Source organism: Hippoglossus stenolepis, chromosome 8, assembly GCF_022539355.2.
Source record: "Hippoglossus stenolepis isolate QCI-W04-F060 chromosome 8, HSTE1.2, whole genome shotgun sequence".
NCBI lineage: Eukaryota > Metazoa > Chordata > Actinopteri > Pleuronectiformes > Pleuronectidae > Hippoglossus > Hippoglossus stenolepis.
This window is the reverse complement of record NC_061490.1, coordinates 18,783,243-18,798,696: the sequence shown is the minus strand read 5'-3', so window position 1 is coordinate 18,798,696 and position 15,454 is coordinate 18,783,243. Positions and strand designations below refer to the sequence as shown.

Sequence of the window (15,454 nt, the reverse complement as noted above, 5' to 3'; positions counted from 1 at the left end):
GGCTTGAGTCCACAAAACACTTTAGGAGTTTCAACAGCGTTGCAGCCAAATCCAACACAACTGAAGTAACTGGTGACCCCTTCTTCAAACGGAAAAAAAACAGCAGATAAAAACATAAAATGCCTCCATACTGTTCCTATGGTGTCAGCCAAGTGTCCATAAGCCCCGATGTTCAAATTCCACTCGAATTTGGCGTCATTTACACCATGTTTTTGGCCTTTAAATTAAATATTTTCTAGAATTGATCATGCTTTTACTCTGAAATGGAAAGTATCTTGCTTGGACACAGAAACAATGTCGAACCAGATCAATCTACCTGATCAATCTTATCAGGCTTTTGGTCCATTTTTGAAATTTTCAATATATGTAAACACTCCACTTCCTGATCTGCTTAATGCAATGAAAAAAAGCTTATGTATTATTTTATATTTCTATTTCATACATTATGGATAGAAAATACGTCAAAATGTGTAATAATTGTACTCTATGTTTATGTTTGTCTTTCAGTTTGGCTATTGGCATGTAACCAACATAATATTCACAGGGTCATATATTATAAGCTATATATACATACTATATATACTATATGTAGATATACTATTTATAAGCATAAATACTTCAGGCATCCACATAAGCACACGACTTACAATACAAATGTTGTTTTCACACTTTATTTCTATATATTTTTACACCAATAGATAGATAGATAGGTATGCCTTGGAAAGGTACCTGTGTACAATGACAAGAAATAACATGAATAATAATTTAAAAAACTACAACTCCCATCAGTAAAGCACAGTCTATGACTGACAGCGAGCCCGTCCAATCACAGCATCTGAAATGTTGAAACTACCGCATTGGGCGGTGCTTCACAGCACAAGAATGGAGGCAATCGGCGGGCAAACGTTTCTCTACACGTTTTGAAATGTGATCGTCCGAGGACTCTGTTCACTTTTTTAATTTCCCTGTGACGGAGGGTGACGAGGGACCGAGAGAAGACCCAGGCCCGCGGGAGGCGACCGCACGAGGGATTGGAACAACGACAGCGGCCCGAGAGGTAAGGGGGAAAGAAGGGCCCGCCGTCGTAGCCGGAAAGCTACGGGTAAAAGTGTGTAGCGCCGCCTGACGGACCGCCCGACGAACCGGGCAGCCGCTGTCAGGAAACCGCGGTGTCGGGAAAAGGTCTGCAGTATCTGAGGGAGCGCCGCCAACAGCTCTCCATACGCCATCACACTGTGGACTAAGAAGTGGATCCCATCTGAGGGGAGAAGCCACACTCATGTAGTTGGTGTGGAGCAGGGGTCGTGTCGGGAGCAGGGGAGGGCCTTCATCCAGCTAACGCCTGGAAATGACGTTTGTCCTGGGGCTTGTTCCATCATTTCTCTGTGTAAACACCGACATATTTGAGTCCTTTTTCATTGTAAACACACGACGTGCTGCCGCTGCTCTGTGTCACGTGTTGTCACTTTCATGTTGTCTCCACCACAGGTGAGATCTCACACCGGAGCCCTGGATGGAAACAAGCAGATCAGTCATATGACACAACAGTGGAGTTTCACTTCAGCACTCACCGACCTCATCACCTGTCACAGATCCTCCTCCATGACACGCCCGCAGTCCCCATAGGACCCCCCCACACACACACACATCATGGAGGAGCAGCAGGAGGAGTCGGAGGGCGTTTACGTGGAGCACCAGTACATGTGCAGCGAGTGCCACCAGCTCTTCAACACCCTGGACGATGTGCTGATCCACCAGCAGATCCACACTGGCTCCGAGGGAGAAGTGGATGTGGAGTTGAGTGAGGCCATGATGGGGCAGACCCAGCACTACCAGTGTCTGGAGTGTGGGAGCCTCCTGGTGAACCCGGAGGAGCTGCTGCGGCACCAGGAGATGCACATGAGGGAGGCTGGGTTGGAGATGGAGCACCAAGGTGACATTGGTTTCCGTGAGTTTTGAATGAGTTTAAGAAATTGGGAGTGGGAGAGGTGTTGATCATGTACTACTCTGTGGAAGTGAATGGATGTGATCTGTTTGTGCAAAATACTATGTAGAGCACGTCCCTCCAGCAAGGCCCAACACATCCAGATCTTTATCCAGATCTTTATCCAGATCTGCACACACCCATGCATATCACCTCAGATTTTCTTGAATTATTCTCTGAGAAATCAACTAAAATGTTTAAATCTCACACTGTTGAAGAAAGTGTTCCTGGATCTGCTGCATCATTCCATCAAGTTTCGTGTGAATCCCTCCCAATAGTTTTGGTGCCATTGTGCTTAAAACCAAAAAACAACCAACCAATGAACAAACGGACGGGGGTGAAAACATAACCTCCTGGGTGGAGGTAATAATACAGTCGTATAAAAGGAAACAAACAGTTCTCAGTGACGCTACCTACAGACTCCTTATACTGTTTTACTCCATAGCCAGGTTGTTGGTTCAGAATAAATCTTATTTTTAAAGTGGACATTTGGCCTCTGGTCATTAAGAACCAACTCACTCTGTGTGTTTGTGTCCGTCAGAGCTGTGCGAGGTCATGGAGACGGAGGAAGGCGGGTCAGAGGCCCAGGGGTCGGGGCCGGTTCAGTACCAGTGTCTGGACTGTCTGGCTCTGTTCGAGTCCCCTGAGACCTGGTTGGAGCACCGGCGGACGCACAGCAGGAGCAGCACACACAGCAACGCAGAGCCCACGGTGAGCAGACGGACACAGTGTTAAAAGACTAATCCGTTTTTTATTGTTTTCAATTATCAGGTAATAAATCAAAATAATATGTAATTTAATAACTGATTTTGCAGTTGCAGTTTTGCAATTGCAGTTCTCATTAGGGTGGAAGCGGCTGAACATAATATGAAATTGATGTTCTTGCTCTTACACCATGTAATTATGCACAGAGATGGATGAAGCAGGAACCTTGAGCAGAAGATCACATCCTCTTACGATGTTTCGTTGTTGATCATCAGCTGAATTGTAATTTTATTTTTGATTCAAATCTCACACTGTAGAGTAGCAAGTTACACATCTGAAATGAAAGCTGTTAGACCATGTTACAGTGGCTCCCTGTTTGTTTTAGTGAAAACCTTCAAGGCGTCCTGGTCATGTTTTAGACTTGATCCCATATGAACCTTGACATCTCAGGCAGAGGTCTTCTTTCAAATCCAGATTCCAGGCTGGAAAAAAAAGCTCCTTCCTGAATTTGTCTGAGTTGTTTTTAAACTTGAAATTGTTTTATTTATCAACAGCTTAATTTACACTGGTAGAAGTACCTGAGAAAGAGCTTCTTGATTTAATCTGACATATTATCTTATTTGAATTAGTTGTTCTTATCTATTGATCACAGCAGTAATTTACCAGGACATAGTTTACACTGTGCTGAGTCATTCATGTGTGTGTAAACAGTTTCTGGTCATATTTTTGTATAAATCCAAAGCGAGCACTTCAGGGAAATCTCTCCTTGATGGTTTCACTGTTAGAAAAATATTCCTAAAATTTGAAATTAGGCTCTCACAACTGTTTCTGATATTGAATTCATGAATCTTTGGTGATGACCACGTTCTGTAGACTATTCAAATTGCAGCACTATCAAAATGTATTTGAGTGACTCTGATTTGGGTTGTGGTGCTGAGATTATACCTGAATGTGTTTGTCATGATCAAACCACAGACATCCATTCTTCAAAGCGCCGGATAATCTACTAGAATAAATGAGTTTTAAATTGTTTAAGCAACTTTGCTGTTCTAAAACTGCAATTATCTGACATCACTTATTTATTTAGTAACATTGCATCAACGTTTTGTTGCCCTTGTAAACAGGAGTATGTGCTGCAGCCTGATGGCACCGTCACTCCACTGACCAGTATGCAGAATTATGTGCTGAGTGAGCAGCAGGCTGGGGAGATCTTGGCCCAGGTACTTTGGTTCGTAAACATTTCACAACAGATGCATGGATAGTTTCACAGTCTTGAGTTACTCTCTGTACATTGTTCTGTGTATTTACCAGGTACTCGCTCAGCAGCAGCTGCAGCAACAACAGAGGAAACGTCATTCTGTGTCTAAATCTGCTGCACCCTCCCGCTTCGCCCTGCTCCCCCCCGTGACGGCGACCCCCGGCTCCGCCACCATGCATCTGCAGATTCTCACGGCTCAAGTCCTGGCTGACAACTCCACTGCTACCAGCCAGCGGCGCTCCAAGCTGCCCGCTCTGCTGCCCGCTGTGGGCCGAGGCACCTCCGCAAAGCTGGGAGTCCTGGAGAACGGCGTCCAGAGACTGGAGTTGAGGTTGGCCCCCGCCGTGCAGGAGCTGCAGCAGCAAGCTGAGGTGTTAGTCATCCACCCTTACGAGTGCTCAGAGTGCTCCCTGCTATTCCAAACTCCAGAGGATTTCCTCCAGCACCAGGGGGAGCACTTCCTGGGCCAGGACAAGGAGAGCGGAGAGTCCGGGGTCATGAGTGGCTTCGAGGAGGTGCGAGGGAGGGAGGAGGCCACAGAGAAGGTGGAGGACATGAGGATCAGAGTGGCAGAGAAGAGAGATGCCTGCTGGACCAAACCTCAACAGTGTGAGCTCTGCCACCGCACCTTCACCTCAATCAACCGGCTGGCCGCTCACAAGCGTGTGCACGAGCAGGGCACGCACGAGTGCCCAGAGTGCGGGAAAGTGTTCAAGAAGGTGACATCGCTGCAGACGCACATGCGAACACACTCTGGTGTGGCCAGGTACTTATGTGTAGACTGTGGCAATGGCTACACCACTGAGATGACTCTAATCATGCACAGGTAAGTGGCTCGGACAGCGTCACATCCCAGATAATAATGAACGGCCGACTAACTCGACCTTTTGATTTTTTTCTGTTGCACCTTTTCTTGCAGGAAGTCCCACACGGCAGACCCACTGCACAAGTGTCAGTTCTGCAACAAAACCTTCACCAACATGACCAAATACCTCTACCACCGTCGAACCCACCTCAACCGGGACACTTCTGGCACACCTGCCACTGCCTCTATGGTAGGACAGTAACACCTGGGCCACACTGGGTGCAGCGTGTGACGGCCGCGTCGCTGATCTGCTGCATCTCGTGCGCGTCTGTTGTTCATACGGGGAGTGCGTCTGCTGCGGCTCCGCGATGTGAGGTTTCTGGTATGACTACTGAATTTCCTCGAATAAAAGAAGTCCTATGAACTCAACTAAATGCAAGGACTCAACAGTATGAAGCCGCGCATCTTCTGGCTTTTACTTTGAAATGTGTACAGGAAGTGTTTCAAATATTTGAGACATATTCAACAGATAGACATTAAAAATGTGGTGGAAGCTCGTTCTCGCTTTCACTTAGAAAGAATTTGAGACCCCGACTCACGAGAGGAGCACTGCGGCTCCTCGCAGGCAATCTGGCCGCTTTAACCTGATAATATGGTCGCCAAAATGAAAAGCAAAACGTTCCGCGACACACGCACGTCACTCACGCATCCAGTGTGGCCCCGGTAAGAATATCCAAAACCTCACGTTATATTGGTGTAACATATGATTGTTGTCGTATTTAGCTCTCAGCTCCAAGAAGAGCGTCTCGTTCTGCCCTTGCCATCCTAGAGCGAGCAAGAGAAAAGAGAAATTCTCACACTACAAAAACCAGCCTGCTGGCCCCTCTCACAGAAGAAGAGATGGAAAATCTGGAAGAAAATCCAGAACAAAGTTCTCAGACAGAAGTGGAAGGAGATGAAGTGGAGAAAAAGGCAGAGGACAACATCATGGAGGCCCCCCCCCCACTTGAAGATAACAATGATGTGCCCGAGCAGGTGGAGGATGCCACCAAGTCTGATTTAGCTACAGACCCGGTTTCTCTGGATGACACCGATGCCGGCATCCCGTCGAGCTCCACTGGCTCAACAGAAGCTGCCTCTGCTGAGTCATCAGAGAAAGGGCCTTTTTCTTGCCGTTCCTGCAGTAAGACCTTTCCCTCCCAGCTGCAGTTAGTTCAGCACCGACACAAGTCCCATGTCACCGAGCGCAGCTTTGTCTGTGGAATCTGTGGCAAGTCCTTTAAGAAGCAGATCCACGTACGCAACCACATCCGGACACACACGGGCGAGAAGCCCTTTCAGTGCTCCGACTGCGGAAAAACCTTCTCATCTCTAGCCAATCTGATGAGGCACAACCTCATCCACTCTGGAGTGCGCCCGTACCGCTGTGATGTTTGCCACCGCTCCTTCTCACAGTCCTCCAACCTCCGTCAGCACAGCCTGCTGCACTCCAACGCTGCCACTCTGTGCTGCCCGGACTGCCCCGCCACCTTTCGCTGGCCCACCAAGTTAGCAGCACATCGCTACACCCAGCACCCCGGGTCTCCAGCCCCCTTCTCCTGTTCTCACTGTGGGGCTGGCTTCCTGAGCAGGAGGCAACGAGACAACCACTGTCTGGAGCAGCACCCCACCCTGGTGCAGGCTGCTGCAGGGAGAGAAGTAGACAAGGAGACACACAACCAATCACAGCTGGCCAGAGACCTGAGCTCAGAGCCATCCACCTCCGCAGAATCAGGGGATTCAACCAGTTATGTGCGGGGGGGTCTAGATTGCAACATTTGTGGGAAGAAGCTCAACTCTCCTGCCAATCTGCGACTTCACAGACTGAGCCACCTTGCCTTAGGCCCCGGGCGGCCGCGGTCCACACCAGGGAAGCGGCCTAAAGCTCACCAGTGTCCCATCTGTGGTAAACAGTTCGTGTCTTCCTCCGGAGTCGCACTTCACCAGCGGGTCCACACCGGCGAGCGCCCGTTTCCCTGCCAAGTGTGCGGCAAGCGCTTCCGTCAGAACACGCACCTGCGAGAGCACCTGCGCACACACTCGGGTGAACGTCCCTTCCGCTGCGAGGTGTGCGGAAAGGGTTTCATCCAGAGCATGCACCTGGCTGAGCACCGGCGAACGCACACGGGCGAGCGGCCGCATGTTTGTGCGCTGTGTGGCAAAGCCTTCAAGACCTTCTCCAACCTGAGGAACCACAAAAAGACCCACGCCAGGCAGCAGAGGCTGGACGAGGAGGCTGCTGCTCAGGCTGCCATGGAGACCGGCTCCGCTGTGACAGTGGTGGACGCTTCAGCAGTGGAGCTCGCCAACAGGCAGCCTCAGCTCATCCAGATCCAAGCCTCAGATCTTCAGCAGGTCTGAACTGATTTGAACTCATTACAGAAAATACACAAAACTGTTTTCAGCCCTGCATTAAAGGACAAACTCGGTTAATCATAGTGTAAAACTTTAATAAACTATTGCTGAAAGAACAAGATGACATTTAATCATCACATGTACATTTTATTGTGTACCTGTTGTTTGCGGTTAGTTGAAACTTATTCTGAGTTCTGTTTCCCCCTCTCAGACACAAGGAACTCCTACCATCATGTGTAACGAGTTTGGGGAAACCATCGCCATCATTGAGACGAGCGAGGGTGGAGCGCTGCCTCTGGAGCAGGCCTTGGAGATCTATCACACGGCTCTGGAGAACGGCCTTGCCATGGACACGGTTGCTGTGGACGGACTCCAGCTCATCTGAGGACTAGTACCAGTCCGACAAACTCAACTCTATCCCTTTTGAGCTTTTGCTGAACTGATGAATCAAATGCTGGTCTTAATACCAACTGAAACAAAGGCTGACTGATTAATGTGAGATTGAGAGCTCAGTTCAAAATGCATGTTACGTTCAGCAAATACACCAAAGTTTGTCTATACTCCCCCGAAGCAGTGAGAGGGATCAGCTCTGAAATTATATAAATTAAAGAATATGGCATTCATTACGAATAAGGACCACAGGTTTGTGCCTCACGAAATTGGTATGATTTTATCATTAAATAAGATGTGACTTTTGTTTAAAGTTTTGGTCTAAGTATTCTGTTGTAAATAATTGAAATCAATAAATGTTTTTTCAAGATCAACATTTCCAGTCTGTTTACATTCATTTGAACACACCCAGTCAACACTGTAGAAATGATGTGAAGCTTGTTTTCATGAGGTAGATAAATACCTTCAGGAACAGGACAAAAATACAACTCTTGAACCACTCCCCTCTTTTTATGTCTACTTAAGGAAAACCCATTTCTCACATTTCCAGCAATAAAATCACTTTAATCGAACACCTATTTTTATTTGCATACTGAAAGATACAGATACAAACCTTAAATTATTCATATAAATTCCTCTCCTGCATACTGGAACAGCAAAACAAGGAGTATAACACAAAAACATTAATAGTCATATTTATTATTGTTTTTTCCATGTCATGTGTTTTTACCGTCTGTAATAGGTGTCTTAAAAGTCAACGTATGTTCCTTATCAATAATATAACGAGTCTACTGACTCTACAGTAATTATTTACAGCACAACCAAGTCTTGCACCGACACAACCAGTAGAAGGTCCTACCAGTTCTCTTTTTGATTCGTTACCCTCCTCTCACTTACTGCAGTTCATTCTCTCCACCTGTCTATGAAGGAGGTCTGGAGAGAGAAATAAAGTGACAAAGGGAAGGAAAGAGGTGGAGGAAGGGTGTGTACAAATGTTGAGGCTATAGAGCGTGGGACAGAGAGGCATACAAGGCTGTCTAAAACATACGGCTTATTACTGTTGAACGAATTTAAAGGTCTGCGTCGAGTTTGTCTTCCTCTTTGAAATGAACCATAAAAAATAACTGCACCACAGGTCCTTGCTGAGGCGAGAGGCCGGTCAAGGGAAGACTACAACGGAGGATAAGCATCCTTCACCTGTTTCCAGAAGTATTAAAAGAAAACTAGTACAAGAAATCAACAACCGGCAGAAATGAAGGAAATGTCTGCCAGCAATGTGAATAGAACCAAGGAGCAGGATCCACTATAATGATAGGAGGAATAACAATAACCATAAGAATAGTACGACAACAAACTGAATATGACCATGTTAAATACAAATCATTAAAAAAATTCATAAAACTGCTTGGCAATAGAGGGTTAAGGCTGTAGCAGCCGGACCTCTACAACAAAGAGCCAAGATGTGCCCGTTGATTCTAACCCACCTCCTTCCTTCATGGTTCACAAATGAGGCACAGGAATGCTCGCTTCCTTCTCCCTAGCATGTGCTCCGGGGTCGGTCGAGAGAAGGGAGGACTTGGCCAGACAGGTACTTGCAGGAATGATGGCACTGCCAGAAGCCCACTTAACGTTTGAGTCCATGTATCAGTCTGTCCTGTGTAGACCTCCCCTGAAGGTCCACGTGTGAACAGGAAAATGGGGGGAAAAGATCTTTCCAGGTCCGTAGCAACGAGTGCTCTTTGTCAAATCAAATGGTTTCAAGCTGTTGGAGGCCCAGCCCCCGAAAGTCAGCAGAAACAAGACACAGGCTTACAACTGTTAAGTCTACATACAGGTTGAACAGATACGTTACTGCTTCTACTCCCCTGACCCTATTAAAACAAATAACAAAACATAAAATGTCCTATTTTTATTTTTTTTTAACAGCTGACTTTCCACCACCTCTGAAAGGGCTAAGCAGATCTCCATCCAAAACAAGAACCCTTTCTTCCTTCGAGGCAAATGAGCGCAGCTGTACACAATGGTCCTTCGTTCACTGGCATCAATGGGAGCTTCCTCCAAGGTGGTTAATACAGAGTGCTAATTCAAGTGTGGGATGTAAGAGTTTGCCGGGTGTGTGTGTGTGTGTGTGTAAGTTTTTGTGCCACTAGGTTTTTCACTTGTCCTTTTTTTGGTACAAGGGTCACACATAAAAAAAAAAAAACTCCCAATGTTGCATAAAACACCTCTCACTCAAAAGATCATCTGAAGAGAATACAAAGGAAAAAAATGATCTCATCAGAGTAGAGCAAAACGTGGATTTGAAAAAAAAGGTGTGAAAGCGCGTAGGGGTGGAAATGTGTGACAGCAACAGTCACTGATTGGTCAATCTCAATGAGTCAACTTCCCTCATCTACAAGAGTCCTGCGAGTCACGAGGATCCTCTGGGCTCGCCTCTGTCCCTTGCTCCCCTTCTTCGTCCTGCAGGTCGCCTCCTCCTCCTCTCGCAGAGCCTTCTCCTGACTGAGAGCCGGAGGGTCCAGGGAGGGAGCCGGCGGAGTCAGGGAAGCCTAAGACAGAGGCATCGGAGGGGGTAGCCGTCTGCATGATCTTCTGCCGGACCTCCCTGATCTTCAGCTGTAGACAAACCTTGGTGGGAAAGATGTCCGAGTATCTTGTCTGGAAGGCTGCAGTGGCCTGAGCTGGAAGCAAAACAACAAAATGAATAAAAAAAAACTTGTGTCTGCAAGTGGAAGCTCACTCTGATCAATTGTGTTAACAGTACAGAGTGTGTTTTTGTTTTACCTGAGGGGAAGAAGCCCTGCTCCTGGAACAGCTGCATGACCAGTGCTCTCCTCTGGTCCAGCGTTCGACGCAGAGACGAGTACGGCACTTTGTCAAACTCCAGTTCTGTCAGGATGTCTTCTCCATCTGTGGCTGGGAGTGGGGACAAATAGGTGGAGTGGTTGAGACTCCGGGAATCTGGTTACAATGATGAACATGTTTGTTTATGTCTCTTCACAACAAATATCAGGCATATTTGATACAGTCCAACAGAAACAAATTCAGTTGAGAGCAAAATACTTTGCTACACTAGGGACTACACTAGAGCGTGAATTTCACGCTCACATTTTTTAGTAAAAAAATAATATTAATGTAATTATTTTATCATTATTTTTACTCATTGAAATAATCACTTTTGAAATCGCATGTAGGTCAAAGTAATTAAGAGAATCAATAAACCATCTTCAAGACACAAATGATTACAATTCAAACAACCCAGATCCCTTATTCTACATTACTATGACAAATCCTGCCCAGAACAAACATTTTAGAGAAACCAGAGTCTGAGTGTTAAACTCTTGTTTTTCTTTGGTGTGTTACCTGCTCTGTCAAAGGTGAAGATGTCTCCCTCACACTTGGCCGCACTTTTAGGTGTGTTGGGCTCGGAGCTGCAGCTGGAGCGCCGCCGGCTCTTTCTCTTAGGAGAGACTTGATCGTCAGTGGCTGAGTCCAAATCTAGGAGAACAAGCAGGAAGCAATCTTTAAAAAAATGACACAGGTACTTAAAAACCACTACACACAATGTGCAGCCTTCATCAAAGAGGGAACTAGAAATTCAACATTCAGAAAGTAGTTTTACTGATGAATTACACTAATATCACACATACAAAGAAACAGTAATTATCAGCAGAATTTAAATCTCCCCGTTTTTCAGGATCCATATCATATCAGATTATCATATTATCTAAAATCAATAAGCACTGGAGAGACAGTTCTACCTCTGCATTTATAAACACAGTGAAGATCTGCTTTTCTATACACTTACTCAATCATGACGAGTAACTGCAATGACCCAAAAGATCAGGGCTGCAACAGTTTTTTCATTATGAATTAATCTGCCTATTATTGTCTTGGTTGTTAGATTCATCTTTTAGTTTATGAAACATCAGAAAACACAGAAAATCTTAAAAAATAACTTATATAATATAGAAGTTTAAAGAAGTCATTCACACTATCATAAAATGCTCTTGAAACCTGTAGAGTTCTTTCTCTTGCGGCGGTAGCTGCCCAGAATGGCGCGGGGTGACGTGGCCAGACTCTGCAGGGTGGGTGAAGGCAGAACCTCCTCGGGGCGAAACTCTGGCAGCTCGGCAAAGCGCTCCTCAAAATACACCTCTGACAGCACCCTGCCACACCAACAAAGACACACACACACAAAACAAACAGTATATATACACTCTCCAACAATCATTTCTGCGACAATACGTACAAGATCCTCGAAGGTGTTAACTCACTTGTCCACAGAGTCAAAGGTCTTCTTCAGAGGAGGTGGACGGGCTTTGACCTTTTTGGGTGCGGGGCCTTCTTTTTCAGTCTGTGGGGGTGGTAGTACAGGTTCAGTGGCTGTTGGAGGAGGGAGAGGAGAGGAGGGGTGGGTCTCCTTCCATCCAGTCTGCATAGAAAGAAATATTTCATAGAAAAGTCACATAGATGTAACGTGATTGTGTTTGAGCTGAGAGTCAGTGTGTGATGCTCCTCTCACCTCTTTGGCGGTTGTGCTTTCCCTGATCCGTGAGTCAGACGAGTCCGCTGCACTGGAGCCGTCCAGGCCTCTGTCAGAGGATGGTGGCTCTTCGGCAGGATGTGTTGATTGAGGACCCGTCTGCCCCACCGGCTCGAGATCAAATGAGAAGTGACAGTTGGCTGCATCTTCCCGCTCCCTCTCCCTCTCTTTTTCCCGCTCTCGCTCCCTGTCCTTCTCCCGTTCTCTCTCTTTTCCTCTCCCTCCTCCTTCATAGCTGCCCACAGGAATGTTTGCCACGGTTGCCTTCACTTTCTGAGGGGCCCTGACTGGAAGCTGGGTTAGTTTGGATGTACCTGGAATGCTGCCTGCAAAGCAGAAAGAAATAATAAATAAATAAAATAAATTCACTACAAATTACAACCATGCCAGAATTAGTATTGGATAAAAATATATATGCAGCTGTACCAGGTATTTGGATTTGAAGTGAAGGACTGCAGGGCCTTATGGACACAGCTGAGCCACTGGGAGGTGCCACTGAGCTGCTATGGCTGGAGGTCTGCATCTGCCTCTCGAGCTGTCTGTCTGCATGTGTCAGCAGCTCAGCCTGTCTCTCAGCCTGCCGGTCAGCTTGTCGCTCTGCGGGTCTGTCTGGAGGCAGGTGCCGGTCTGCCTGTCTGTCTGGATGCGGGTGTGTAATTGTGACGGGGGAGGCTATGTGCTTGGGCAGGATGTGAGGGGAAGCGCTGGAAGGGCTGGAGACAGAGTAGACCACACTGGGGGGCATTGCTGTCATGGAGACCACCCCCATTGCCATGGTGACACTAGGTGACTGAGGGTAGATGGCGGTCACTATCTGCCCCCCGGAGCCGGAAGCAGGGGCTGACAAGGGGGGCTGTTGAGACTGAGTTGTGGCGATGAGTGGTGGCTGACCTGGATCAAGGAGACAAGAGGCCCAATATTATTTTCTTTTCTTTAACACTTACAGTGATAAGACACAAATAAATATCTTCTCCATTAGTAATTAACATAACAAATCTGTTCCTGTGATTGAGGTTTTAACAAGGTGTCAGGTGTGTGACTAGTCTTTCTGTCACAGTGTTGGGTCTATTCAAAATTACTCGTTAATAAATTAGCATGTAGTTAGATCAACCCCTCTATTTTATTTATTGCTGAATCAATATTTTTGCCACTTTCATTTTTAGTAATAGTAGTAATTGTAGTAGTAACACATTTTTTATTGTTCTCCATTTTAACTATAATGTTTAACGTGTTATTTATCCTTATTCTACTTCATTTATTTACAATTTACTTAACTATTACAAGTTTACTTATGTCATATATTTGTTGTGTATCTGCCTATTATCTTGAAGCACATCAAGTCTATAGTTGTCTATATAAATAAACTTGACTTGACTATAAACACTATATAACTGGTATCCCCTATATAAGTAAAAATCTGGATGTTGGTGCTGTATTAAATATTATGCGATCATATACACTGAGATTTTAATGAGCCTTGTATTTACATTGGTATCAAAATAACTATCTTCAACATTTGACAGGAGGCCAAATATATCTTTGTTGGAGAGCCAGATTTTTCCCAAAGGCCTTTCATTAAGCACATTTTATACAATACCTTCAAAGCAAACACTTCACATATAAAGAACAGAAGCTGTGAAGTCATCATTCAGAGGCACTGACCTGCAATCAGTGGCTGAACCAATGTCTGTCCAGGTTGTGCAATGGCTGTAAACCCAGGTGTTGCTAAGGACGAGGGAACATATGCAGATCCAGGCACTGGCATAGCTTGCTGGGAGGGAGAGGAGCCTGTTGTTGTGGAGACCAGAGGAAGAGTGGATGGGACCCCTGGAGTGGACTGGACATAGGTGATCCTGAACCGGAGCAGGAGAGGTGATTAGAGGAGAGAGAAAAATGAAGGCAGCAAAGAGAGATGGAGGAGGGAGAAGATGACGTTTTTGTAATGAAAAATGTCGAGAGGTGTAGTAGCAGTGACAGAAGGTGTTGGAGTACAATAACGAGGCAGAATAGAGAGGACGGGAACAGAGACATGATTAGAAAGAAAGAGGAGGACAAAAAGAGAAGTGCTGCAGTGGGGTCAGTGGGTGAGTGTACAGCACAGCGAGCAGCTCCCAATGACTAGTGCTATAGGTTCTGTGTGTGTGTGTGTGTGTGTGTGTGTGTGTGTGTGTGTGTGTGTGTGTGTGTGTGTGTGTGTGTGTGTGTGTGTGTGTGTGTGTGTGTGTGTGTGTGTGTGTGTGTGTGTGTGTGTGTGTGTGTGTGTGTGTGTGTGTGAGAGAAGCTGAGAGGTAGTGTGGGGGTGGCAGTCAGAGGCAAACTTGGGCCACCAGCGCCATGACTAACACATCTAGAATAGAGCTGCACCGCTACAGCTGCACCCCTGCTGGAGTTTTTGTTTCTCACATTGTCTGCTCGCTATGCTTTAAGAAGTCCGGACCACCGCCGCGACAACTTCCTGCTGTTTGGATTCATTAATGCCAACTAAACTCAGTCAAGTACCAGAATGTGGCTGAACTTAATCCATGAACCACAAAGAACAGACAACTGAGAGGGACTCCTGTTGAACAGCAATTAGCAAAAAGCTTCTATTATCTGTTTAAATTGACCTTTTTATTCCATTTAGAACCTCAGTAAAAAATGAAGTGACCCAGTTGAAAACGATTTGAAATGAGTGCTTTCTATTTTTGGACACACTTCATTAAAGATTGTTTCAAGGGAATTGTCAATATTTACTAGTTCTTTGGATAATCTAAACCATTCTGTTCTCTTATCTTATGACTGCACCTTACAAGTCAAGTTGCAGTTAACATCCACGTCTGTCCAGACTCATATGTAACAAAGGCTTGAAGGAATTTAACAAAAAAGGTAGTTAGAGTATTTAGTCATAATAAATGGATAAATTCTTCACTTATGGCCACTTAGACTCAAAGTTGACAGATTCCTAACAACACATTTATATGTGAATCTTTTGGCCAAATTTGAAGACTTTCACTCAAAGCAATCTTGATATATCACATTAAATAGTCCCCAAAAATATTGTGTGAAATCACAAGCAACCTTGACCTGAGACCCCAAGAATGAAATGACAGACAGATGCATGGACAACGTGAAAACACAATAAAAATTTAAGAGACATGAACTAACTATTTGGCTCAGTGCAGATCCAACTTTGCCCATGAGTTGAAATACTTTTTCTAAATGCAGAAGGGTTTATAGAACATGTACACAGGATAAGATAAACGCTGTAGCATAACCGTTATATTCTGAAGTGTTATGTACTTGTGTGTCTGTTAGTCAGGGCTGAGTCAACCTTTACTGGCACACTGTCATTTGTTAATAGCCCCGTTCAGACATTGGAGCTGTAAGAGTGTT

At 45.6% G+C, this 15,454-nt stretch overlaps 2 protein-coding genes across 9 annotated transcripts in view; one reads left to right on the top strand and one right to left on the bottom strand.

The window, feature by feature from the left end:
• The first annotated feature begins 847 nt into the window (after positions 1 to 847).
• Positions 848 to 7,910, top strand: znf526 (zinc finger protein 526). 3 transcript variants are annotated; one of them, XM_035162593.2, is made up of 8 exons: positions 848 to 1,057; positions 1,489 to 1,933; positions 2,526 to 2,695; positions 3,814 to 3,909; positions 4,001 to 4,773; positions 4,867 to 5,002; positions 5,536 to 7,146; positions 7,358 to 7,910. In XM_035162593.2, the coding sequence occupies exons 2-8, from the start codon at positions 1,651 to 1,653 to the stop codon at positions 7,529 to 7,531; spliced, it is 3,243 nt and encodes a 1,080-aa protein (XP_035018484.1). In that variant the 5' UTR covers positions 848 to 1,057; positions 1,489 to 1,650; the 3' UTR covers positions 7,532 to 7,910. The 3 variants fall into 3 exon arrangements, with proteins under 3 accessions (XP_035018484.1, XP_035018482.1, XP_035018483.1); XM_035162591.2 differs by having other exon boundaries at positions 1,489 to 1,948; XM_035162592.2 differs by lacking the exon at positions 848 to 1,057 and adding an exon at positions 1,064 to 1,387 and having other exon boundaries at positions 1,489 to 1,948.
• A 169-nt stretch (positions 7,911 to 8,079) lies between these two features.
• cicb (capicua transcriptional repressor b) overlaps positions 8,080 to 15,454 on the bottom strand; it is a 35,028-nt gene continuing 27,653 nt past the window's right edge. For 3 of the 6 annotated variants that reach the window (XM_035162556.2, XM_035162562.2, XM_035162557.2), the window contains 8 exons: positions 13,745 to 13,935; positions 12,509 to 12,973; positions 12,062 to 12,408; positions 11,814 to 11,971; positions 11,554 to 11,714; positions 10,900 to 11,034; positions 10,321 to 10,497; positions 8,080 to 10,217 (listed from right to left, as the gene is read on the bottom strand). In XM_035162556.2, the coding sequence (XP_035018447.2) occupies positions 9,925 to 10,217; positions 10,321 to 10,497; positions 10,900 to 11,034; positions 11,554 to 11,714; positions 11,814 to 11,971; positions 12,062 to 12,408; positions 12,509 to 12,973; positions 13,745 to 13,935 (1,927 nt within the window). In that variant the 3' untranslated portion in view covers positions 8,080 to 9,924. The remainder of the gene's footprint in view (positions 10,218 to 10,320; positions 10,498 to 10,899; positions 11,035 to 11,553; positions 11,715 to 11,813; positions 11,972 to 12,061; positions 12,409 to 12,508; positions 12,974 to 13,744; positions 13,936 to 15,454) is intronic. The other 3 variants (XM_035162559.2, XM_035162558.2, XM_035162560.2) reach the window with 3 other exon arrangements.